At 36.4% G+C, this 27,172-nt stretch overlaps 1 protein-coding gene and 1 long non-coding RNA gene across 3 annotated transcripts; one reads left to right on the top strand and one right to left on the bottom strand.

The window, feature by feature from the left end:
• Nucleotides 1-456: 456 nt before the first annotated feature.
• Mrgn1 (Mahogunin ring finger 1) lies at nt 457-26,963 on the bottom strand. 2 transcript variants are annotated; one of them, XM_064681353.1, is made up of 4 exons: nt 25,638-26,963; nt 1,779-1,929; nt 983-1,598; nt 457-921 (listed from the first exon to the last, which is right to left on the bottom strand). In XM_064681353.1, the coding sequence occupies exons 1-4, from the start codon at nt 26,891-26,893 to the stop codon at nt 752-754; spliced, it is 2,193 nt and encodes a 730-aa protein (XP_064537423.1). In that variant the 5' UTR covers nt 26,894-26,963; the 3' UTR covers nt 457-751. The 2 variants fall into 2 exon arrangements, with proteins under 2 accessions (XP_064537423.1, XP_064537422.1); XM_064681352.1 differs by having other exon boundaries at nt 983-1,929.
• LOC135427753 (uncharacterized) lies at nt 23,581-24,552 on the top strand. Its single transcript, XR_010436127.1, has 3 exons — nt 23,581-23,695; nt 23,770-23,985; nt 24,048-24,552. It is a non-coding gene; the product is annotated as an uncharacterized LOC135427753 (long non-coding RNA).
• Nucleotides 26,964-27,172: the final 209 nt, after the last annotated feature.

Genomic DNA, 27,172 nt, shown 5'->3' with positions numbered 1-27,172 from the left:
TATTTGCAAAAACCATTATACAATTTATATCAATTTTCAATGAGTTGTTATTTCTAAGTTATATGCCTGAATGTATCCGTTAAACAAGCATGCAGGCACCCTTGTATACATACGTATAGTCCAAATTTTAGATTTTAAAATTTCCTCCATCTTCCAATATATGTTATAGTGGTTCGATGTTAATAAGATAGAATATCATGAAATAGAATATTCGCCGATCGGGTCCACTCGGGTGGACTCCAACCAGCGAAAGCCGATTTTTTCTTCTTTAAAATGGCTGCGTTCCAGTATATGAACAATAATTCATCAACACCGAATAATTATTTGTTCTCTGTACCAAAAAAAAAAAAAATACAAATCATATTCATATTTTTCATCTACTTTTTTTCGGCAAATTCATACAGCGGGTACTTTTCAAAACATATCAAGTGATGAATATAGGGCAAATTTCAGAAATTGCATGTGAAAAGTTGTGCACCACATTGACTATATTTGATTTGTTTGTACTCAAACCCTTTCCTATGTTAAGCGAAATGAATATGGGTGCTTGTATTAGTATATTAAAGATCATATACCTATTGAATGATTTACTTAAATGTGCATCTGCTTGCTGACTTATAGAGTTATGTGAAATTAATATTTGTATAATCACATTTGGTGCTAAACATAAATGATCCAGTATAATAGGTTTAATTTTTATATATGCACATAAATTTTTATGTATAGATTTATAGTATTAACGAATTTTTCTTCAAACGTTGACTGCATTCTGAACTGAAGTCTTGTCATCTACAATAATGTTGGCAGCTGTTGTGGTCGTGTTAGAGCTAAGCAACTGCTTGGTCGATGAACTGGATGAGTAGCTGTCACTCGAGCTGCGTGTAGAAGCCGAATTGCCGCTAATTGGACTATCGAGCATATCTGCAAAGGCAATGAATAATAAAGGCACTTTGTGATAAGTTGATTTCGGATGCAGGCTTACCCGGAAGTGAGCTGACATTATTGCTCTTTAAATCAACACCGCAACAAGGAGTGGCCTCATTGATAGGTCCAACAATGTTACCCGCCGATGTGGATTTTTTTTGTAGACTTTGACTCCCTTTTAACTTGGTGCTATAACCCACCGCAGAAGCGTTGGGAACGTTCATGTCGTGATTTAAAACAACACAACTGCAACTCAAAGGATCACCTCTTTTAGCCCGGTCGGATGGATACAATGGACTAAGTATAGTGTTTTGGGTGTCATCAGGTGTATAGTAATCAGAGTCCTCGGCACTAAAGTTGGCTACTAATAAGCATGGATCTCTCGCTGGCGCATCACAATCGGCAGGCTCGGTCCTATGCTTTAACGAGGAAATCTTTTCCGAATTGGACTCCTGCAAATCATTGTTTTCACCACTAATGCTAACGGTGACTGCTGCATCAGTAACGTGTATGTTTTTTACTATATCCTCGCCGTCGCTGTCACCGAGACTATCCACAACTAGTTTAAGCGATTTGCTTGAGGTATTTTTGATCTTCATCCCTGGTGAGAGCAGCGGTGACAATTTTTCGTTCTCGCTATCCTCATCGTCGTCTTGAACACCAGCGTTGGTTTTCTGGTAATTAAGACGCTCGTTAATAATATGCAGCTCCTGTTTTTCTAGCGAGAAATTAAGCGTAGGAGTTAACTCGGAAGTGGGTGAGGTACAGACAGCCAAGGACTTCTTGGAATTGCTTTCAATTTCCATCACTGTTAGTGTGGAACTATCCCCAGTAGTGTGTGTAAGGGTACCCACCTCATTGGTGGTTGTGCACGTAGAGGCATGCTTTTTGATCTTGGGCCGGCGTTGGCTACTTGACTTAAGTGGTGACGTAGCTTTAATATCACCACTTGTCATCGTGGAAGCGGCCATCATGATGTTCTCACTTGCGTCATGGTCGCCTTTTCTATAGGAGCATTTAAAAAAGAAACTTAGTAATAGGTTAAAGTTTATATTCGTTATTATGGAAATTGATAAATAACAATTTCACATATTGACAATTTTTTTTTTAGTTAATTCGAATACCTTTAGATTCGTTTGATAGATCTAGACTTGTTTTTGAGCTCTAACTAAATCGTGAAAAATTGTTAAAAATGTATTATAATACCATCGTGGTTTAAGCTATATAAACAGCAGCGCACCTGCACCTTTCGAATGTATTTGTATGAAGCGTTTAAGCCTATGTATGTGTAGAATTTGGCAAATAAACTTGTGAACTAAAATTGCGAAATACAAGAACTTTTTGAGAACGATGGGCGCAGTATGTGTACGACTAGAGATATCACACTGTCGCCTGCGTGAAATATCTAATCATACCAAAGAATATGAGCACTAACTCAAGTAGCGGTAGCTTAACCATCGCTGATACAGTCTGTACTCATACACTACCTATGGATAATAATTATTCTCATGGGAAGTGGCCAAAACCAATTGGATAACAAACCTGCCTACAGGAATATCAACTTGACTAAAACCCATCACTGAAAGTTGGCTTTTAATTAACATTAGACTTATTAAGCCAGTATACACACCGCGCTCTGATGATATACCCACTTTTATGCTTACCTAAGCGTAAGAGTTTTGATTTTGTTGAACTTCTCTTTTTACTGCCATTTTGTAGAAATCGTGAATTATTCCTCGCCATAAAACGGCAATAAATATAACGTCCAAAACTCTAGAGGTATATCCAGATCGTCTGCTATATCCTAAGATTGTCAGGGAACCCACACTCACAGCAATCGCTTGGCCAGATCCCTGGCTACAGCTACACCTATCCGGTGGCTCAAAAGGCCTTGGCCTTCTCCCACGAGGGAGTTCACGGCGCAGAAGGCGTCCAGGAGGTCTCCTAAGGCCGTAATTCATGGCGAACTTAACCTAGTTTTTATATATCTACTTATTCTTAATACTGTTAATTGTACAAACCTGGCGACACCTAACTTGATTCTAAGCGCATTATAGGACACTCTTGAGTTCTGATTGGCACTTGTTAAAATAAAACTATATAAAAAAGAGTCCACACAGCAAAATTTAGTCATGGGTTTCAGCATGGGTTTTTATGATCCGCCACTACAACTGATTAAAATAAGCATTATAGGGTATCTTCTCTTTCTCGTATTAAATCTTACATTCAAAACTATCAAGTAGATTGTCTTACTCTGTAGTCTTAGTCTGTATTCGTTTTTATACTTCGCCATATCACTAACCAAATAACATATAGACTGGAAAAACCGTACTTTTGTTGGTGACATTCGTTTTTTTTGCGGCTGGTCCAAACTCGCCTTCGTTTTTGTTCGGGTTCGAGACATGCCCGCATACTCTCACAGCAAGAGAGTAAGAATACATATGGCCTGTGTCGTAGAACGGCAACGCTGTCTTTTTACTCGCTCACTCTACAAGAAACTGCTTTGGCTTACTCTCATCCATATGATTTGTGCGATAGAACGGCATCGCTGTTTTTTATCTCGCTCCCACTACAGGAAACTGCTTTGGCTTACTCTCAGTGCTCTTTCAATTTGTCTATGTACCGTTTAAATGTTTGTGAGTGTATGTGCCCGCACAAGCAAAAATGCCCACAAATTCAATTTTTCTCAAAAGTCGGTGGCATTTCTTCCCTTTTGAGGGGACGAGTAATATGGAATAATGAAAGGGTTTGCCCCGTCGATGCGAAATTCTATCATTTTAGCTCGTTCTTCTTCGCAAAATTTAAAAATATCATTATTGGCTTGGATTTAGGGTTTGAATTGATGAATGAATGTTGACCCCTTATTACCTACAGCAGCCCGTTGGGCCGAAAGGGTAAACTTTTGGCCCGCACCTGCACTTGCATATGTATGTACATAGGTCAAGTGACTGATCACTTAAATAATTTTATGACCAGCGGATATTTGTGCAAAAATTAAAATCTTCAATTATGTATATACATATGTATGTATGTATATACATATTTATTGTATTATTGATTTTATTGACTTATCATATTCAAGCTATTCAATTCAAACCCTAAATCATAAAAAGAAGGGCGCGCGTCAGACGCGTGCCAATAATGATATTTTTAAATTTTGCGCCCATGATCAGCCCATTCACACACATTTGTGTCTGTGTGTGTGTGTGTGTAGAGCTCGAAATTCAGAAATCCAAAAATATTGTCAAATTCGCATCGGACAGGCAGGCAGGGACCAACAGGCCCACAGGCACACATGCGCATAAATGCTTCTATTCATATAAAAAATACGCAAGTATGCATGAATAGCAAGTCCAAAAACTTTTAAATGCACACATGCCAACGCTTAAGTACCCTTTCGAAGAAGAACGAGCTAAAATGAAAGAATTTCGCATCGACGGGGCAAACCCTTTCATTATTCCATATTACTCGTCCCCTCAAAAGGGAAGAAATGCCACCGACTTTTGAGAAAAATTGAATTTGTGGGCATTTTTGCTTGTGCGGGCACATACACACACAAACATTTAAACGGTACATAGACAAATTGAAAGAGCACTGAGAGTAAGCCAAAGCAGTTTCCTGTAGTGGGAGCGAGATAAAAAACAGCGATGCCGTTCTATCGCACAAATCATATGGATGAGAGTAAGCCAAAGCAGTTTCTTGTAGAGTGAGCGAGTAAAAAGACAGCGTTGCCGTTCCACGACACAGGCCATATGTATTCTTACTCTCTTGCTGTGAGAGTATGCGGGCATGTCTCGAACCCGAACAAAAACGAAGGCGAGTTTGGACCAGCCGCAAAAATAACGAATGTCACCAACAAAAGTACGGATTGTCCAGTCTATATGTTATTTGGTTAGTGGCCATATCGAATTGTGCACTATAAGACTGCGCCTCAGTGTGTTGGGCTGGTGGTGTGAAGTAGTATGTTTCATGGCTATTGGGCGGGAAATACACAAAAGTGCGTACCGTTTGTCTCTATATTGCTGACATTGATACTATTATTATTGCTATTATTTTAATATTATGTGTTTTCAGTGCTGGTTTTGGCGACCTTTCCATTTTTAATTATTTTATTTGTTGCCCTTATCCGACGATAGAATTTTAATATTTTTTTATTTTCTTGTAAGTTCTGTCTGTTCCGCTGTGTCTAGTATTGCTCGATCCCTAGTGTTTTGGTTATTCTTAGTTTTATGCTCTTTAACCATTAACAAACCATTCTAAAAGAATTGAATTCTTTTCACAAGCACATTAAATTTACAATTGAATTAGAAAAAGACAGAAAATTCAATTTTTAGACTCTATAGTAAGCCGACTTCACAACACACTTTCAAACGCATAGCCTCCGGACGAATACTCAACTTTAATTCAAACCACCCAAGAAGTATGATAATAAATTCAGCACTAAGATGTACGAAAAGAATGATTAACATATCGAAACACAATATAACACAAAAAACAACACAATATAACATTTCAAACCACAAAAACAGTGGACATGAAATTAAAAAAATTTTGACGAAAAATGAATTCCCACAGTATGTAATTAAAACATTATTAAAAAGACAACAAATTAGAACAGAAAAGCCAACAGAACCTACCAAAATATACAAATCCTTAATGTATTTATGTACCACGACTATCAGAAAACCTCACGAACTCAGACTGCTGCAACAAACAAGAATTAAAAGTAGCACACAAACCTACGAATACGTAACAAAAATTCGTTCACAACATAAAGGCAAAATCCCTATTACCGACAAAAGCAACGTTATTTACCAAATATTATGTGGCCGGAAAAACAACAAGTGCAATTGTGTTAACATAGGCACAACAAAATCCAGACTAAAAACAAGGACTAGTCAACATAAATCGAACTTTAAGTAAAGACATCAAAATAATATACAAACGAGAAAGAAGTGCTATCTTCGGCACACCGAAGATTTAATACCCTTGCAGACCCAACCTTTTCAAAATGCTTATAGTGCTTTGCCCGATTCTAAGAAGCACAGGGAAAATAGTTAATGCCGAGTATGGTTAAGATACCATGAAAAACAAAACAGGTTTCCGTACAACAACTTAATTTTCGACCGATCGTTCCTATGGCAGCTATATGATATAGTAGCCCGATGTGAATAAGATTTTGCATAAGTGGAGGGAGCATAGTAAAACTAATAAATGCCGAGTTTGGTCAAGATATCTTGAAAAACAAAAAAAAATTCCATACAACAGCATAATTTTCGACCGATCGTTCCTATGGCAGCTATATGATATAGTTGTCCGATCTTAATAGGATTTTGCATATATATGGGGAGCGTAGTAAAACAAATAAATACCGAGTTTGGTCAAGATATCTTGAAAACATACAAATTTTCCATACAAAAAACTTAATTTTCGACCGATCTTTCCTATGGCAGCTATATGATATAGTTGTCCGAACTTAATAGGATTTTGCATATATATGGGGAGCGTAGTTAAACTAATAAGTACCGAGTTTGGTCAAAATATCTTGAAAAACATAAAAATTTTCCATACAAAAACTTAATTTTCGACCGATTGTTCCTATGGCAGCTATATGATATAGTTGCCCGATCTGAATAGAATTTTGCATATATATGGGGAGCTTAGTAAAACTAATAAGTACCGAGTTTGGTCAAGATATCTTGAAAAACATAAAAATTTTCCATACAAAAACTTAATTTTCGACCGATCGTTCCTATGGCAGCTATATGATATAGTTGTCCGATCTTAATAGGATTTTGCATATATATGGGGAACGTAGTAAAACTAATAAATACCAAGTTTAGTAGAGATAACTTTATAAACAAAAATGTTTTTCATACAAGAACCTACTTTTCGACCGATCGTTCCTATGGCAGCTATATGATATAGTGGTCCGATCCAGCTGGTTTTGACATATGAGCTGCGTGCAACAGAAAGAGGGACTTCTGCAAAGTTTCATAAAGATAGCTTTAAAACTGAGAGACTAGTTCGCATAGAAACAGACAGACGGACAGACGGACAGACGGACATGGCTATATCAACTCGGCTGTTGATACTGATCAAGAATATATATACTTTATGGGGTCGGAGATGTCTCCTTCTATGCGTTACACATTTCACGACAAAATTATAATACCCTCTGCAAGGGTATAAAAACGGCTTTAATGACCCACTGTATGAGAAGCAGCCAAACACCAAATTTTAATGCAACAACAGTCCTGCAACAAACGACTAATATTGGACATGCTACACATAATAACCACACCAACCAACAAACGATTTAGCTACAAAACAGATCCATAAAATTGCGTTCACTTGTACAGACACCTATTGAATAGCCAAACAGTTTTAATCTCCTCGTCAAAAAGGGCAGACATTTAAAATAATGTATGTAAAATGTTCACTTAATTGTTTAACTTAATGTAGTTTAATGGTAATTGTTTTTTTTGTATTCTGGTGTTTATTCCCGACGGTTTTGCCGATGTGCAATCAAACATATCAAGAAATGTAGACAGTGGAATAAGGCTATATTGAGTTAACATACTGCTCTCTTTTCTAAAGCTTACCTGGTTCACTTCATCTTGCCACACATGAAATTTTGTATTAATAGGTATATATTATTAAACCTTCTACACTAAATTAAGAAACGTCTGTAAATTTACTATAGACCAGTTATAAAAAGAACATACCCATCATTAATAAAAAATGAATTTGACCAATAAACTGACGAATTAACAAAGTAACATTGCACGCTATAACTTAAAAGGCTATAAACGAAATCGGATCTGTATAAAATTCTTAATAAAACGTTTTACATATTCCGCTCTTTATATCTAACCTACTGTGTTTAAACTGCACGTCTAAAGTTACATTTTTCAATGATTTTTTAAAGTAAGTTCATTGAATAAAGAACCAAAGGTTGGAATCAACTATCCCGCCCATGTTATTCTTGTGGTGATATTCTTGAAGCCGAAAAGTAAACTTGTCCCTTACTTAACCTTTGACACGCATTTTCCATCGAAGAGAGGTTGACTTTGCGAAAAATTTATCACAAATTTTCGCGAAAATCTTTGGAATTAGATAGTAAGCAAAGAGTTGCCGATTTCCGCCAAATTTCGACAGTTGCAGGTGGATATTCCAAAACCACCGAAACATATATTTATTAAGTTTTTTACTTTTTTTTGAAAGTAAGTTTGTTAAAGATCGGACGATTCTACAAACTTCGCCCAAAAAGTCCGAAGCGCATTTTGCACAAAAGAAACCACCCCCAATGAATTTCAACAAAGAATTTTGAAAATGAATTTGACGCCGATCGGATTGTAAGCTGAAACGTTTCATGCAACCGTTTTTCGCAATTTAACCACCAAATGCATCTCGCGTTACGAGCTGGTTTGCTTTAGCAGTAAAAAAGTAAATTTAAAAAAGTTATCTTTATTGCACTCGAACCCGCAACCAGGCCAACTGCTTGCTACCGCTTTTACTCGACAGCCTCACCCACCCATCGATTTACTCTGAGAGCCCGACACCCGGACATCAATAGCATTGGATTGAGCAGGGCGCCCACTTCTGTGTTTCTTAACCTATGTTGATGAAGTAGATTTTATTGTGCTATAGAATATTTGTATATTCTCAAAAACACAATAGCATTAAAATAGTGGGGGAGGCGTGGGGATGGCTATAGAAATAAAATGAAAGATACTTGATATGTATATTCTATTACTAGCAGGTAATGCCCGGGCTTGCCCTTGGAACGTTTTGTGCTAAACATTTTACATATTCCCTTTCACCAAGTACACGCCCGCGGAAAATTTTAATCTACCCGTACCATAAATTTAAAGTGCATCGAATAAAGAACCAAATTATGGAATCTACTGTTTCCGCCCATGTTAGTCGTGTGGTGAGAATCTTAAAGCCGAAAAATAAACTTTCATTTATTAAACCTTTGACCGGCTATTTCCATCCAAGAGCGGTGAGCTTTGCAAACACGGATCAAGCAAAGATCTTTGAAAATGGGTCTTAAGCCGACAATCAACAAAAAAAATTGCTAATTTTGCAAAGAGGATACCCTGAACCCTCTTCTACCAACATAAGCCCATTAATAAGACTCGAACCCGTAAGACTATTTACTTCCGCCTCTACTCGACAGCCATACCAAAGACAATATAAACACTAAGATGATTAAAGCCATACAACAAAATGCAAAATACTATTCAGCAAGATTTTTTGAAAATTGAGAACAATAACGAAATCAGTATCATTGCGCTCTCCCAAATTAAAGAGCGAAATAGCTAAAAATAGAATATACTCTCTCAGCTTCGGCTCTATGAGGGCCGTGCCACCAAATTTGATTGTATGTGTGTTAATTTACACACATACCAGCATATTTGAGCGTATTGTTATTCAATGCCCTGGCTTTTGCTGGCAAAAAAATTAATTTTGTTAGTTTTCTAGCGCTGACCTAGCGTGCAAGCACCTAAGTTTGCATGTGTGAATCATGCATGCATAAGCACATCAAAAATTATGTATATATTTGTTATTCACTGCTCTGGTTTTTGCTGGTAAAGAAATAAATTTTGTTAGTTTTCTAGTGCTGATCATGACCTATCCCAAATTTGTATTTACATATGAATGCATGTTATGTACTGAGGTTGGCTCGGTAGAAAATCTGTATTTTTAAGTCGAAGCAAATATTTAAAGAATTTCTTTAAATTAAATTATTATTATTATCTATATATAAAACTGTTTGTCCTGACTGACTGACTGACTGACTGACTGACTGACTGACTGACTGATTGGTGATCAACGCACAGCCCAAACCGTAAGAGCTAGGAAGCTGAAATTTTCACTGTAGCTACCTTATGTGATGTAGGTGCACGTTAAGACGGGGTTTCGGGAAATTCCACCCGCAAGTGTGGAAAAATCGCGAAAAACGTTTGTATGTAACTTTTTTGTTTACCATCGGATCGGCCCCAAACTTATTTTCAAAGGTCTTTCTTCAAATTGATTTGAGGGGTGTTTCGCACTTTTTGGAAAATGCATCCCTCCTTGGAAATGGGGGTCAAAGATTTGGTGGGTGACGTTTCGCGCTCAAATTCATTTCCAGAGATCTATACGAAAAATCATTTGAGACGTGTTTCACACTTTTCGCAGAATTCAAACTTCTTCGGGAGGAATGCGATTTAAAGATTTTTTGGGCGGCGTTTTAAGTTGTGTCCGACTTGCTTCAAACTTATTTTTAAAGCTCTTCATAAGAACATAATGAATACGTATTTCGACGATTTGGAAAATTCCACCCGCAACAGTGGTAAATTGGCGGAAAACGGTTGTATGAAAGTTTTTTGTTTACCATCTGATCGGCCTCAAACTTATTTTCAAAGATCTTTGTTCAAATTCATTTGAGGGGTGTTTCACACTTTTAGGAAAATCCATTCCTCCTTGGTGGAAATGGAGGTCAAAGATTTGGTGGGTGAAGTTTCGCGCTCAAATTCATTTCCAGAGATCTATAAGAAAAATCATTTGAGACGTGTTTCACACTTTTCACTGAATTCAAACTTCTCCGGGGGGAATGCGATTTAAAGATTTGTTGGGCGAAGTTTTAAGTTGTGTCCGATTTGCTTCAAACTTATTTTCAAAGCTCTCAAAGCTCATCGAAATGGGAAGTTCCACCCGCAACAGTAGTAAATTGGCGGAAAACGGTTGTATGAAAGTTTTTTGTTTGCCATCCGATCGGCCCCAAACTCATTTTCAAAGATCTATGTTCAAATTCATTTGAGGGGTGTTTCACACTTTTTGAAAAATCCATCCCTCCTTGGTGCAAATGGGGGTCGAAGATTTGGTGGATGACATTTTGTGTTCAAATTTATTTCCAAAGATCTATAAGAAAAATCATTTGAGACGTGTTTCACATTTTTCGCAAAATCTAAACTCCTTCGGTGGAAAATGCATTTCAATTGTGAATTTTAAGTTTTATCCGATTTGCATAAAAGTTTTTTGATCCCGTACGATCAGTTTCAAAATCATTTTCAAAGCTTTTTGAAAACATTGAATCTATAACATACGTGCTACGGGCAAGGCCGGGTTACAGCCGCTAGTCTTTAATATAAATTGAATAATAAATTTTCGAACGTACCCTCGCCTTTTTGTTGGCTACTGTTTATAAGCACTTCTAAGCTATTTTGCATCAAGAGATATTTTTGTTTCTTTTGTTGTGACATTAAATATTAATATCACCAGCGTTCACCTAGGCTAGGTTTATCAAGATGGAAACTATAAAATATAAAATTACTAGAAGCATTTTTTTAGAAATATGTTACGAAGTTTCCATATTTCTAACGGCAGCTCGGAGATGGATTCAGGGGATATCATAGTCGGACTCTCCCGATTAGAGCAGTCTTAGTTGTTAATTTTTAAAAGTGATTTCTTTATTTACCACGAGAAAAAATAAACAAGACGAATATAAAAATATTTTTGCTTCTCGAAAAACGCGTTGCTTGAATCCACGATCCCTAGGCTAATGACGTCAAGCCTTCATGTACACATCCATGGCTGTGTTGTTGTTTATGTCTTCAAACAAACTTTGACTCCGAGGTCTAATAAATCGTCCTAATGTTCAAATTTTTGTTTACCGATCTTAATGAAATTTTCAAGAGTATATCCTATTATGGTATTCTCAAAAAGACAATTGCATAAAAATTATGGCTTAAATTGGTTGGTTAATCAAATTGGTTTATTTATTTGATTTATAGCTTTGTGGTGGTGGCGGGGGTGACGATAGCTATGAAATGAAAGATAGTTGATATACATTTACTATTCAAGAAGTTACATGTCAAGTTTGGTGGCTCTAGCAGTTACGACCCAAGACATTTGCTCAAAAACAGGATTTCGAAATTAATTTTTATTGATTTCTTGGAAACGGGACAAGCTATCGATTTTCGAAAACAAACTCGTACTGCGCGGGCACTAGGAGGACCTTTATCCCAAATTTCTCTAGTTCGTTTAGGTTCTGAGATCCACGCGTTCATACATACGGAAGGACGGACAGACTGACTTGTCTAGATCGTCTCGGCTATTTATGCAGATCAAGAAGACAAGCAAGACTATGTGAATTCGAATTATGTGAATGCACCCCACAACCTTATATTGGTATATACCTATGACTGCTACTGACATATGTAAATTGAATTATTGAATTATTTTTGAGCATTCTGTGTATAGAGCACAACGTTTTGTTTATACGGCCGAAAAAAAATATTTCATGGGAGTCTCTCTCTATTCTTGGACGCGCGACTCACAAAATTGTTGTGCCCTTTAAATTTATAACATTTATTTGACTTGTGGAGCGCCGGTTAATTTCTTGATTCTAATAGATATAATAAATAAATATATCAAAAATTAATTAATTTTCGACCGATTATTCCTATGGCAGTAATATGACATAGTTTTCCGATGTTACCAACAAAATTTCGCATATATGTAGGGAGCATTGTAAAATTCATAAATGACGAGTTGGGGTAAGATATCCTGATAAACCAAATAGTTTTTCTTACAACAATCTACTTTTCGATTTATAGTTCCTATGGCAGCTATATGATAGTGTTCCGACCTATGTAAATTTTCAAGACGATAGCCTTAAAACTGAAAGACTAGTAGTAGAAAGACGGGCGGACATGTCTATAGCAACTCGGCTGTTTATGCTGATCTGGAATATATATCACTTTATGGGGTAGTAAATGTCTCTTTCTATTCGTTACACATGACAAAATTATAGTTCTCTCTATATGCGGACCTTAGTCAAGATATCTTGAAAAATAAAAATATTGTCCATACAAGTACTTAATTTTCGACTGATCGTTCCGGTGGGAGTATTATGATATAATGGTCCGATGTTGATAAGATTTTGTATATATACGAGGAAAATTGTCAAATTTAAAAATGCCAAAGTTGGTCGAGATATCTTGATATCTTTTCAGACGATAGCTTTAAAACTTGTGACGCGGAGTCACAATAAACTCACCAAAATTATAAAATATAAATAATCATAGGATAAGGGCAAACAAATGAAGTAAAATGAAACATGAAAATAAAAATACTTATCATTTAAGAGAACATTTATTAAGTTAAGAGAGGCCGATTGCAAATGAAATCGAATCACATGCAACTCTGACTCCTAACGACGTTAACAGTAGGAGTAGAAGAGAGCAAATGTTAGAAAGAGAGTTTTCGCCGCAGAACGAAAAAGGGTCGTGAGCTGCTGAAGTTGATCAGTTAAAGAATAGAAGTCAAGAATTGACGGTGCAGCATGGCCAGAGAAGTTTAGTAAAATAAAAAAGTAACGATTTTACATAAAGTGCATCAGTGTTTACATATTGCTTCCTATCACGATTCGGCGGTATAGTCCGAATAGAGATTGTGATTTTTCAGGCCTTTCGTTCTGCGGCGGAGCGATCCCAGCAGCACCCATCACGCTGACCTACCATAACCTAACCGCGGCGGAGCGATCCCAGCGACTCCCTCTCCTTACTAAAATTAGCAATCACTTTGTGGGGGAGCTATCCCTACATCTCCCTACCCCCCTTTTCAGCTGCACGTCTCGGAAAACTACAAATTCCTTGTAGAGTGGACTTGGTAAGACTGAGTTTATTACCCCGACTGCGAAACTACTTTACAAACTGATACTAGTTCGCATAGAAACAGACAGATGGACATGGCTATGTAAACTCGGCTGTTGATGCTGAGTTAGAATATATATATTTTATGGGGTCGGAAATGTATCTTTCTATACCTTACACATTTCATGAAAAAATTATAATTCACTCTACAAGGGTATAAAAACAAAAACCATGAAAAGTTGTGTTATGTTTGTCTTTAATCACTAACCATACAATGCATCGTACAGTTAGTGCTTTCATTCAAGCTACTATCGATAAATATAACTTCTTAGCATGTAAGTTATCGCCCTTTTTGAATTACGATCTCTATATTACTTTTATGATGAAATAGCTTACCACACGACTTGTGAAATTACCTAAGTAAAATAAAGATGAATGAAGAACATAAAAAGTTGTTTTTAGTAGCCAAAGTCAACACTGCATATGTTCCCATACATACATGCTAAAGCAGGAGCTTCTTTTCACAATAGATATGGTGATATGAAAAAGATAGACGTATTTTTTTCTAATGTGTAGTATAGCTGGCTTGAACGAGCTCTGACTATCTTCATTGGGGCAGTCTACAATACAATACAAATATAAATCACAATACAATATAATACATCACAATGGAACAAAAACACAAAACGAACATATGGAAAAAAAGATGACTCAGGAGCATTTTTTGAAAGGCGAGCAGAATTTTCGAAAAATAAGCAACAACTATTACGGAACGACATAAAAGGAAACACGAGATCGTGCAACATTAAAACAGAGGAATTAATACCATATAAGATTTATGAAGATATTGAAGTTTAAAACAGGATAGGACAAAAGAACAAAATAATTCTGTAGATAGACTCTTCGTGCTGAAGATAACTTAAAATGCTGAAAGGATAGCGATACCTCCCGAAACATATGATTGACCAAATTTCACAAAAAAAGAATGCTACTGAGACCAACACCTCCGCGAACTCATCTTCACACAAATTGTGTAAATAAACATCGAACTTTCTATAAACGATAACTAGTAATTTGGTAGATTTTAAAAATACAGTAAGCACTACGGCTATTTGTGATGACAAAAGACTTATTTGTTTACTTAGCGATAGAAATGATTAAAAAAAAAGTACAGAGGCAACAGCAGATAAAGAACAATTATTTATGACGATAGTACCATTCTTTATTAACGAGAACATATATTCGCAATTTAAAGACAGCAGAAAGGAATACGCAAAAGATCACCCGCATCACAAATTGATGCAGATATAGTAATGGACGAACTTCTACATATAATAATAAATGGCTGATTGGTGTTCAACGAATAGCTCACACCGTAAGAGAAAAAATTTTCACTGTAGTTACCTTATGTGACAGAGGTCCACACTAAGACAGGGTTTTGGAAAATTCTATCCGCAAATGAGGAATAATCGCGAAAAACGGTTTACTAAGGATTGTCTGCTTACCATTCAATCGGCCTCAAACTTTTCAGGGTTTTTGATTAAATTCATCTGAAGGGAATCTTCGGAAAATCTATACTTCTTTGGTGGAAAAGGAGGTGAGTGGAATTTCGAGTAAAAATCCAATTTAAAAGGATCATTATGAAAAATCATTTGAGATGTGCTTCACATTTTTCGCTGAATCAAAGCTTTCTTGCTGTTAAATGCTTTTAATTGGCTTTAAATTAATTTTTATAAATATCCTTGGAAAATAATTTTGATAGAAACCAAAAAATCAAGCCCCGGTTTTATCATTACCTTTTCTACTGGCGCATTAACATTAGTTGCAGCGTCACTAACTTTAGATCTTGTGTTTGATTATCAAAATGTTGGAAGTCTTAAGTCTAAGTTTTCTAACCTTTCGATTTCGATATTATCGCCTTTACAGAGACTTGTTTAAAACCAGTCATTTCAGATTCTTCTGTATTTCCATTCAAATACAACTACAAAACTTACAGATGTGATCGAGCATCCCATATAGGAGGATATTTAGAAAGTGTCGAGTCTGCTCATTCGTCGGAACTCATTGAGCTTTCTACATTGGAGATCGAGGTTCTGTGTGTAAAACTGTTATTTGGCAGCTTTAGCATTTATTTTTTCATGTTCATATATTTCCCCACTATATAACACGTCCATTTACTGTTTAATCTTTATTTATTTTTATTTTATTTTGGCTTAGTCGTTCTTAGCGACTTCTATCTACCAGATTTTGCTTGGCCCTCCCCTTTTACATTTCATTAATTTTTTTACAGTTCACAAATGTTGTCCTTATCGTTGATTAACCTGGTGCTTAAGGGTGCCTTAAGAGACGGATCTCTTGGTTTAGTTTTGTGTTTTACTGATTCAGCAGTGTTGTGCCGATTTCACGTCGACTGGTCCCAACTGTACAATTGTGCAGACATTGATGTTGCCATTTGATGTCACTCTTGGATATCTGCGTTACACTTAATTTCTCAGTGAGGTCTGAAAGGCCTCCTTTGTGCCCAAAGGAACTAATGAGATTAAATATTGTATAGCGTTATAAAAATGAGAGGTGTAAATATGTTATAAAAATTTTAAGAAATCGGGAAATCACTGTGATTTCTAGCGGTTTGCGGTTGCCATATCAAATTTTTCTATGCAAAATTCTATATGCTATAAGAATAGTTTTCGCTGTTATCGCCTCTAGTTTTCACACACTCCTAAGCAATTTTTCAAATCTGTTAATGCCAAAAGAGTCTTGAGAGAATCGTAACCTCTCAACATTTATGCAGCTCTATTATTTCACCATCCTAGCGAAGCAAAGATTTGCAACCACTAAGCTTCTTTTTACTTTCCTAGTAATTTATGTTTTTAAGAAAAGAAAGGAGACTTCCTTAATCTTAATCTATACTAATTTAAGTAAGACTTTACATTCAGTGAATCACTCCGTATTACTTCACAAATAATACTTTCTCGGCTTCCCAGAATTCTAAAAGGTTATTTTGAGAAATTCATTTTCTAAATATATATAGGCGACTTGTGGGGTTCCCCAAGGTTGTCACCTCGGTCGGTCGCTACTCTTTACTCTTTTCATTAATAATGTTCCCTCGATATTGTCTCACTCCCAATTACTAATTTATGGTGATGATGTTAAGTTGTACCCTGCTTATAAAGATACATAATATAAAAATTCATGAGGCCTACAATCTTGGAAGTCGACATTGACCGCTCGATCGTATCAGCATTACGGGCAATGAAGTGATGATATAGGTATCTTCTTGATCATAAACATAAGTTCGACTCTCTTACGACGACAGTGACCAATTAGGTAAGAATCGCTTTTCTTGAGTATGACACTTGAGCCTGGTCACCACAATATTCGATTTTTCAAGAAAGAATAAAAAAAGGAAAATTTTCTAATGTAAACTATTTAGCAAGAAGTCTTAAAATATGGTCTTAATTTTTATTTGATGCATCGCATTAAATCGGGATTGCGCGAAAATAAATAGATAAACCGTTGTTCGCTAGATTTCAACTATTCATTTTAAAATCGCTGAAATGCGTATTCATTAAGTTCTTATGTAGAGCTCTGAAAATAAGTTTGATCCCGAACGGACGAAACTTCGCCTAAAAACTCGTTGAATCTCATTTCACATAGAGAAGGCATAGATTTAACAATGAGTGTGAAACACGTCTTATACAAAATTGCATAACGTTCCTTGAAAATGAACAGCACCAGTACAGAAGTAGCAGTAGTAGGAAATTTCGCATTGTGAAAAAGGCAATACAAATTCTTTAATTCGCAGCTACATCAAATTTCGGTTACCATCTTGACAAGGATAAAAGATAGCTTCTAATTTGAGGATTTTAAAACAGTCGACTTGTCTAGCTATGCGATTTCATCTACGAATGCTGACTGCTTTATTAAATGGACAGTTGCGAGAAATTAAAATTTCAGTTTAACTGCCGTTGTGCAAAGAAGCACAGTAGATCAACTCTTGAAATGTATCTGCTCTTAACGTTCATCGACCACGATCAAAGTAGTTTTTGCGAAATTCATTTCCAAAGGGTATGTTTACGTTGTAGAAATTCTAGTCCAACAAAACAACGCGAATCAGTCAACTAGGTCGAAACAACACACTTCTGACATAAGCTCTTGAGCATCTGTCACTCTATTGACAACGAATGTTTGAAGATGTGATGCGTTTCTAACAAAAGAAGCACCACTTCACAATCTGACCATAATACAATTCGTTAAAGGGAGTGTGTAAAAGGTGTCTGTCTTACTTTGTCCCACAAATCACTGCTGTTATTATTTTCAGATTCAAATCTGAAATAAGGGTACCGGTATGATCATACACTGTTATTGTTTTTGTTTCGTACTCAGCTGGTAAAATATGTCTTTTTTGGGGGTTGAAAAATTCCTGTGTACGTGGCTCTTAATGAAGAAAGGCAACAAATTTAATTTCTATAGTGAGGTAAGTAAATAAAAAGTGTTTATTAATAACTAAACTATTCTGTGCCCTCTTAGAATATTATTCATTATTTTAATATATATGTCGGATCAGAAAAATCACTTTCCTTATAATTAGGTATACTAGCAGCACAGCGATTCCCGAGTGTCGTTGTAGTCACCAAAAAAATATCTTCTCAAGGGCACGTCCATTTTTCTCTGACTTTTAGTACTGTTAGTACGCACTCAACACTGTATACCAAACTGAACGATATACAACACACTGGGGCCATGCTCAGCAGAGACTATCTTCTTTGTCTCACACCATGCTTTCAGTAGCAACCCCAATACAAGTAGAACAGTAATATTGAAAAGCCGTACCTTCTGTCAAATTCTCTGTTTATTACTAACACTTAATCGTTAACATTCAAAAATAATACTCACAATAATTTGTTAGATATACGACACGGCCTTCCTGACATTTTACACGTCCTCGTGTGTACATCAGGCCATGCTCAAAATTTTTGGGTAAAATTTATTAGTCATAATTTCACTTTACAAACAGCAGTATAATTGGACATTGTAGGTTTTTTTCTTTTTTGATATTGTTGTTGTTCTGCTATCACACGTCTATAGGCTCTTGCTGCCGAGCAACGATAATATGGAGCGCATCCATACAGGTCTTTCAACCTCTGACCCCCGCCACAATATCACCTGCTTCAGCACGCCATTATCGGGCACTTGTGCACGGCGTGACTATTGTGGTGCGGTCTTAGCCATTGTGCATAAGCCCAACCGTACTCTCTCTAACTGCCACAGTGTCTTGACCCATGTCCTCAACAATAGCACACTCATCATCTGTAAAATCTATCAACTCCTCTTATACATCGTTGCTTACCTAAGCTCCAAATGCTCATGCGCATACCTGAACGTGCGCGTACTCGTCAATGACTTTAATAAATACCTGTCTCCTTCAAGTATTTTAATTATCTCAAAGGTCCCTTAAACTTGGGATCTAACTTCGATTGATTTCGTTCTTCTTTCCAAGCTTATGTTTTATAATCTTGCTTTATTTTTGCCGAACCTAGCCTTATCATATTTGGCGATATTCATAATATTATCTTTGGCTTGTGCTCTTATTAAATCTTTATCAATTTTTCTTTCATCTGCTATTGTTATCATTCCTAACGGCCTTGCCTCATTACCGATTAACAATTCTAACAGACTATATTTCGTCATCCGATTTGTCGTGCAATTTATTGCCAGCTGTATGTCCTTTAAAGCGTCTTTCCAGGATCGCTGACTATTCTCAACCGGTGTTAACATGCTCTTCATGGAGCTCATGACACGCTCTACTTGACCGTTTGCTTGACTAGCGCCCGTCGCAATCAAGTGTAAACCAATCTTCTGAGAAGAACAAAATTTCCTAAACCTGGTGCTAGTAAAACATCTACCCTGATCAGCTATGATGCGTGCCGACACTCCGAATAGTGCAACAGTTTCTTTGACTGCCTTAATGCAGGTTTCCGTATCAAGGTTCAGCGTATGTTGGAGGTGAACACATTTTGTGAACGCATCAACTTAAACTATGATGCTCTATCGTTTTTGCCACCTAACACTCCGGTTATATCAATATGCACAGTGTGCCAGGGTATGCCATCTTTAGGAATCGGGTGCATTTCTATTAGTGGCTTGCCAGCTGGTGGTTTTGGCACTTTACAGGTAATGCAATTTTCTACAAACTTTCTCACATATTTAGACATTTTCTCGAACCAGTAGTTGGCATACATTTTCTCTAGAGTTTTCGTTCACCCTAAATGCATTTTTGCTTCATGGACATTTTTAATGACTAGCCATCTGAAGGCTCTAGGTATTACAGGCAAACATTTTGTTCTGCCATTTATTTTAATCTTTCGATATAACACTCCTGCTCTTAATTCGTACGTCCCTGAGATAGCTTCTCCCATTTCATGATATCGCAATTTTAAGATTATAGAAGCAATGTCAGAATCTCGTTGCTGGTCGGCTAGAAACCAATCGTCGGTTATCTCAGATAGGTTTATGCGCATTTCAACCGTTTTCGCTGAGGATTTATAATCAATGGGCAATGGATTGCGCGAATAGAAATCAGCATGCGACATGCATTCTTTCTTCTTGTATTCAATACTGAAATCGACTGATTAAGGATTTGCCCACCATCGATGTACCCTTGGAGTCAGGTCAATTTTTTTGATACTTGCTTTCAAAGAGTTGCAATCTGTATGCACAATAAATTTTTGACCATGTAAATAATGGCGGAAGTGCCTTACTGCGTTGTAAACCACGAAGGTCTCAAGCTCGTATGAGTGATATTTTGCTTCAGCCATTGTCGTACTTTTGATGTAATATTCAATAACTCTGGGTCTATTTTCTATCTTGTGCATTAAAATGGCACCATATCCAATAGAACTTGCGTCCGTGTGTAGTTCAATTGGCTTTAATGGATCGAAAATAGTCAAATTGGAGTCATTAGTCAATATTGACATAATTTTTTGACGAATTTGCTCATATTCTGGCTTCCAGACAAAGCTTTTATTTTTGGAAGCGAGATTATATAATGCTTTCATTTGCTCAGAAAATTTTGGTACGAACTGCCTAAAATAGGAGGCTGGGCCTATGAATTGTCGCACCTGTGTTACTGACTGCGGTGACGGCAATTTGACCCGCTTCAACTAAGTATCCTAGATATTCTATGCTCGTTTTCAAGAATGAGCATTTTGTAATATTAATGGAAAACCCAGCTCGAGACAATTTTTTCCAAAACCGCTTGCAGCTTTTCATATGCCCCTTCCTTTGTCTTCGCTACAATAAACACGTCATCTATGTAGACGATGGCATACGTTTGAGCCAAATCGCCTAATGCTCTTACAATTGCGCGCTGAAAAAACGAAGAAGCATTTTTTTAATTCAAAAGGCATGGCTAAAATTATATTGCCCTTCTGGTGTGACAAAAGCAGTGCGCTCAATAGAGTCAGCGTGTATAGGTACTTGGTAAAAGCCACTTGCCATGTCTACACTAGTGAAATATTTGCCTTCACGCAGTCTCTTAATTTGATCAGCAATCAAAGGCAGCGGATATTTGTCAGCGACCGTATTGGTATTTAGTTCACAATAATCGACGCATATCAGATAAGCTCAATTTTTTTCCTAACTATTAACATTGGGCTTGCAATTGGGAAGCAACTCGGACGTATGACGTTTGATTCCAATAATTTTTTTATTTTATTTCTCACGACTTCCTTTTCTTCTATAGTCAACCTATACGGACGTCTTTGTACAGTTTTATCTGTGTTGCTTAATGCTTAATGCAAATGAGACTTCAGACCCTAATCCTATTTTTTTTACATTAGCCAGATTTACATAGTATTATGCACAGGATTTTCACCAATGCCCTTTCGAACTACTTAATTATTAGAATTTTTCAGCACAAATCTCTTGATGAGCGTTTATTTAGCTACAGAATAAAAACAAAATGGAACGGGCTCACCATATTAACGCAGCATTTGACATTTGCATTGCTCTTAATATCTCGAAAAATTTTCGGTTTTGAGACTCCAGAAGCTGAAGACTTGCACGTTCGAATGAATGAATTTTCATCGTCCTCTACTACACCTCTACTTGTCATTCTACATTCTTCTCTGACTTTTAGTACTGTTAGTGAGCACTCAACACTGTATACCAAACTGAACGATATACAACACACTCGGGCCATGCTCGGCAGAGACTATCATCTTCGTCTCACACCATGCTTTCAGTAGCAACCCTAATACAAGTAGGACAGTAATATTGAATATCAGTACCTTCTGTCATATTATCTGTTTCTTACTAACACTTAATCGGTAACATTCAAAAATAATACTCAGAATAATTTGTTGGATATACGACGTATAAATAAAATTTCTAATAATTTTATTTTGATTTTAATTTGTGAAAATGCCTTAGAAAAGAAAAAGCAGGCAATATATTTTAATGGCTCGGCATGTAAAACGAGTCGCAGAAGGAAAAAAGATTGTCAAAAAAAAACGAATTAGAAATTAAATTTGAATCGAATTCATTATTTTCAGATAGCAATAAATTTGCATCTACAGATGGCTGTCCGTTAATGAGGACAGGCAATGATTTGCCTTACTTGTTGGTCGAAAAAATTCCTGGGTTACCACGGTATGTATGTACTTTAAAATTTACTCTACGTGGAATTGTATAACGAATTGGTGAGCCAGGCGAGTATGTTCACAATGGTTTAAAAGACGCGTTAACTGATTTCCGTACTAATTTTACATATCTTTCTCCTAATATATGTTTAAATATTAATGTAGAAAGGCTACCATTGTCTAAAAGCACAAAAGAACAAAAATGGCCCATTTTGATTAACGTCAATGGTACATTAATTATTCCAAGCCCCGTGATCTAAAAAATATTTGGACGAATTTGTCTGCGAATCAGGAGAATAAATCACAAAGGGCATGATATTTAAAGATGGGAAATTCCGAATACAATTTATTTGCGATGCGCCAGCCCACGGCTTCATTTTAGACAGTGAATTATAACTTCGAATTTTATTCATGTAACCATTGCGTTCAGAAGGGAGAAACTTTAAAATTTTCAGAGGATCATGTAATCCACCACGAACCAATGATAGCTTTTGAAACCGTCTTCAACCAGAGCACTACAACATACATGGCAAACTTATTCGTGAACATTTGCCGATTGATTTGGTAAATTAGTTTCCCCTAGACTATATGCACGTAGTTTGTCTGGGCCTCACAAAATCGGGTTTAGTGGCTTTAACGAGAGCCAAAAGCTATACGTCTTGAAAGACATTAAAAAATCAAATTTATACAATCATTTTATGTTAGTTAGCTTAGGAATTAAACTTCTTCTACACAAGGAATATTGTGTCACACAAAACTCTCTTGCATCCTGTTTACAAATGACTTTGTAAGCCAAGTGCCTACTTTCTATATGTTTCTCATCCTTACATTTAATTTTCATTGTTTAACATATTTCAGCAAACTATCTTTACTATATTGTTCTCAGTAGACAATATGCTGCTTTCCATTCGAAAACTTTCTAGGGCATCTAAAAAAAAATTGTGAAGAAGTCGGACTCCTTGGATCAATTATACAATCGAACTACTGTAGAACGAAGTATTTTAAAGTCCTCCTTAAAGAAAGAACTTTAAATTTCAATGGGTCTAACGGTAAAATTTCATATGAGCACTGGTATTTTTATCTTTAAGATGGCGATTGTTTTTTTCGTCAAGGATGGCAATATATATACAATATATAAAATTATTGAGATTGAAAATAAAATCACTAACCATTTGTATGGTTAGTGTTAAATGTGTCATAGCCGATTAGGTTTTGACATATAGCCATTTTTTACTTATCCCATAAACTCCACCTTTGTAGGCATATTCTCTTAAAACCAACTCAATTTCGACTCAAAAATAGTGTTACATAATGTTGAAAAAATATCAGGCAAAATGTTTAATTTTGAAGACAATGGTATACACAATTACTTTCCTTTAATTTAATAAATTCAGATAATAATGAGTTCCTCGTACAACTTTGTTTTGGATGGCAGTGAAAGTGGAGTAAGCTACGAAAATAGTCCAAATTACAGATTAGCAGGTAACATTCTGACATAATTTTACATTTGATATATATTCTATTCATTTTATTTAATCTATTTTCAAATACTTAAGGAAAAAGTATTTCAAATAATCAGTGCAATCATTCCGGTAATCCAAAATGAATGAGATGACGAAAAGTGATCATTAAGAAGCGGAAATTATTCCCTTAAGCAACGAAATTTTGTTGTAAAGGGACTAGTTTGCGGAGAGGCACACAAAGAGAAATTGACGCTGCCAAGTGCATCAAACGCTACGCTTGGGAACTTTAAGGCATTTGAAGACTGTCTGGTAAGGAAACTTTAAATAAAATAATTTAATTACTCTCTTATAAATCATTCATTTTTCTCAAGATCATTGAATTAGTCGCAAACTCTGAAAAACTTACGACAAATTCATCGGATGCTCCTGGCGCCAGATAATAAGAGACGATGTTGCAAAACAATGCTCCTGGCGTGGGATAGAGAAGAAAATGTGTGTTAGAGGACTTCGAACCAGATTAGCCAAACGGAGTAGGTCATACTTTTATAACTTGTATATGTGCAAATTACTATTATTTTGTTAATGTCTACATATGCATTTAAACAAAAGTTTGCGCTGGAAGACGGCGATTTTGAGTGCGTAACACAAACATTTTTTCAATACGCGTAGGAAAGAGTGGCGAGGTTAGAAAAGTCGGATGCCAAAAATATGGAAATAAATATTTTTAGTAAAAATATTTTAATAATGTAAAGAACTTTTTTTTTTATAATTTTTAAGTTGCCAAAGTGCGTTAAAATTTTAAGATATGTTAAAATGTTAATTATTTTTAAAATGAAATTAGAATTAAAAATTATAAGATATACAAGAGCTAGAGACTTGAACATTTCAAGTCTTTAACTCCTATAGGTTCTCAGATCCTTGCGTTCATACATACGGACATGGCTAGATCGACTTGGCTATTGATACTGATCAAGAATATATATACTTTATGGGGTGGGAGATGCTTCCTTCTGCCTGTTACATACATTTGCACAAATACATTATACCCTTTTTACCCATTTTTAATGGGCTCAGGGTATAAATAGAAATATTTGAAAAAATAAGAAGAATCAATTTAGCTACAAAATACCTTTCAATGATGACGAAAATTAACAAATTCAACAAAGTTTATGTATATTAATAATATATAGTATAATATAGTATATGTATATTAATAATATATAGTATAATATAGTATAGATTTGAGTTTCACCCGTCCTCGAACCTATAACACAAAAAAAAAAAAATAAAGAGGAATTTTGTCTTGCGTTTAAATGTATGGTCGTAGTTATAATGTAGACTATCTTGTCTTTGATTTAATGGTTCTATTCAAATTTATGCTGCCGGGAGAAGGCTTCCCCGATTCCATAAAGTACATATATTTTTGATCAGTATCAAAAGGTCTAACCTGTCTTTATGTACAAACGCTATATCAGAGCCTTGAGAGACCTCCACCCTGCAGATTAAATTGACAGATCGGACAATAGAAACCAAAGTTATTCCAGATATCATTTTTGTGTATAAATCTAGAATGTTTTTAGGAGCAGTTCGGCGCTAAATCCAGCTGATCTATAAGTTTGCAAATTATAAGCACTATTCTAATGATCCTAACATTTTGGCAATAACTTTGTAAGAGCTTCATTATGCTTCTAACAATTTGGCAAAGATGTATCATTAAAGACTAAATCACATAACTTCCTTATGGTTCAATTTTTTAAGTTATTTCAACTGAACTCTCATCCGTCACCTAAGCTTAAAAACTATCAACATAAACTACTTAATCATATGTGTTTCATAGTTGAATTTTGAGTTGACATTCGCCTTTCTTTTGCCACCCCGAAGAAATTTATTCCTTTTAACTATACCGTAGAGCATTAGTGGAAAAAAATCATTATTAGTTTCGGCATTTCTTGTTTTAATACCTGGCACGAGTCACATACTGCGGTGGTCCATTGAGCGCCTCTATAAGTGAGACGGGTATGTATCCAGGGGGAAGATCGGGAGGGGTGGGCTCGCCAGCCACTGAAGTTGGTGTATTCTGGTGCAGCATGTGTGTGCTGATGCCTTTTTGCACAGCTCGTATTTGTAACAGAGCACGAAACGGTGCTCGGCAGATAGGGCAGTTGTTTGCCTGGTAACGCAGAGAGTCGGCACAAGAGTTGCAAAGACATAGATGGCGGCAGGGCAAAATAAGTGTGTCGCGGGTTTCGCTCATGCAAATGACGCACTCACTTCCATGGTCATCAATCTCTTCATCCAGGGAGGATTTGTTTACTGCTTTGTTCTCAATGCCGTAGATCTCCTGCAGCAAGTAGCATAGACCGTCTACAAAAATTTTCTGCTTAAGCGCGCGCAGCACATAAGTGCATGTCTCTGGATGGTGGTCTATCACGCAAATCGTAGTATGCGACTGACGACATTCCTCGTTACCTTCCTCAATGACACAATGTATAGCAACTGGGTATTGTTCGCGGCTGGCATTGTATGTAAGATCATCCTCAGGTATAAGCTGCGGGTTGAACACGTGGTTGGGTTGCGAGAAAAATTGATTGATACCTTTTTCGTAATGGTAAGTATCTGATGAAAGAGACAATCCTTCGCGAGGCGCTAATGTGACGCCACTGGGACTCACATCTTCCGTGCAAACGTAGTACACGGTAATGGCACACTTTGCGTCCGAGTCGAATGTAAACTCAATGTTATAGAAGTAGTTTGGTAGCACCGTCTCTGCACTGCTACTGACTCCAACCATGTTGCAGAGGACATTGCCGTCAATTTGTTCACCGGATGCTGATCCGCTGCTTTCCTTAAGGTTCTTGTTCTTTTCATTCTCCTGCAAGGTATCAGCATCAGCACAGCTTGGCCTCTTGTCATTTGGTACTCGCACAAATCGCACAGATTCTTTTCGTATGTTGACAAGACTTTTGAGCGTTTTTGTTGGCTCATTAGCTTGCGGCGGTGGATAGGGAAAGGCTGTGGGTCGATTGCCTAGAAAATTAAGGTCCGCATTCTCACCAAACAAATAAGACTCGGGTTGGGGCGTGTCAAAGCGCTCACCACCCATTATAAAGTGAGTGCCGAAGAAATTGCCAATACGAGGCGGATATTTGTAAGCATTATTGGTGATATGGTCTGCTTCCTCGACAGCAGCGTTTTGTCTGCTCACTAAATTACCCATTTATGCACTGTAAATTGTTTGATTTCACCTTGCACTGGCTGCTTTGTTCTTTTCCTATTATTACAGTAGTGATGAAAAAAATGGGAACACGATTGTTCTCTGCATCGATATTATTTCGATGTTTTGGTAACTCTTCGTTTTGGTCACCCATCATAAGGAACAGCCAAATAGTCGGATATGGTGTCTATTTAACGTAGTTATTTTTCAGGACTCCATTTCCGGCAGCGGAACTTAACTTTATTGTGTATTTTATTAAATATAACCAATCAAAAGTTGCGA

The sequence above is a fragment of the Drosophila montana genome, unplaced genomic scaffold (assembly GCF_035044405.1).
Source record: "Drosophila montana isolate Dmon_TW-CO22-7 unplaced genomic scaffold, ASM3504440v1 contig_2257_1, whole genome shotgun sequence".
Taxonomy (NCBI): domain Eukaryota; kingdom Metazoa; phylum Arthropoda; class Insecta; order Diptera; family Drosophilidae; genus Drosophila; species Drosophila montana.
This window is presented reverse-complemented; position numbering and strand designations above follow the sequence as displayed.

Excerpts from the sequence above, each read along its gene's own strand:
- Mrgn1 (XM_064681352.1), bottom strand. The coding sequence starts at position 26,893 with ATGGGTAATTTAGTGAGCAGACAAAACGCTGCTGTCGAGGAAGCAGAC. Across the intron at positions 1,930-25,637 it reads CAGTATGTGACTCGTGCCAG|AAAAGGCGACCATGACGCAA; the intron begins GTATTAAAACAA and ends ATGCTCCTATAG. Across the intron at positions 922-982 it reads TAATGTCAGCTCACTTCCGG|ATATGCTCGATAGTCCAATT; the intron begins GTAAGCCTGCAT and ends TTGCCTTTGCAG.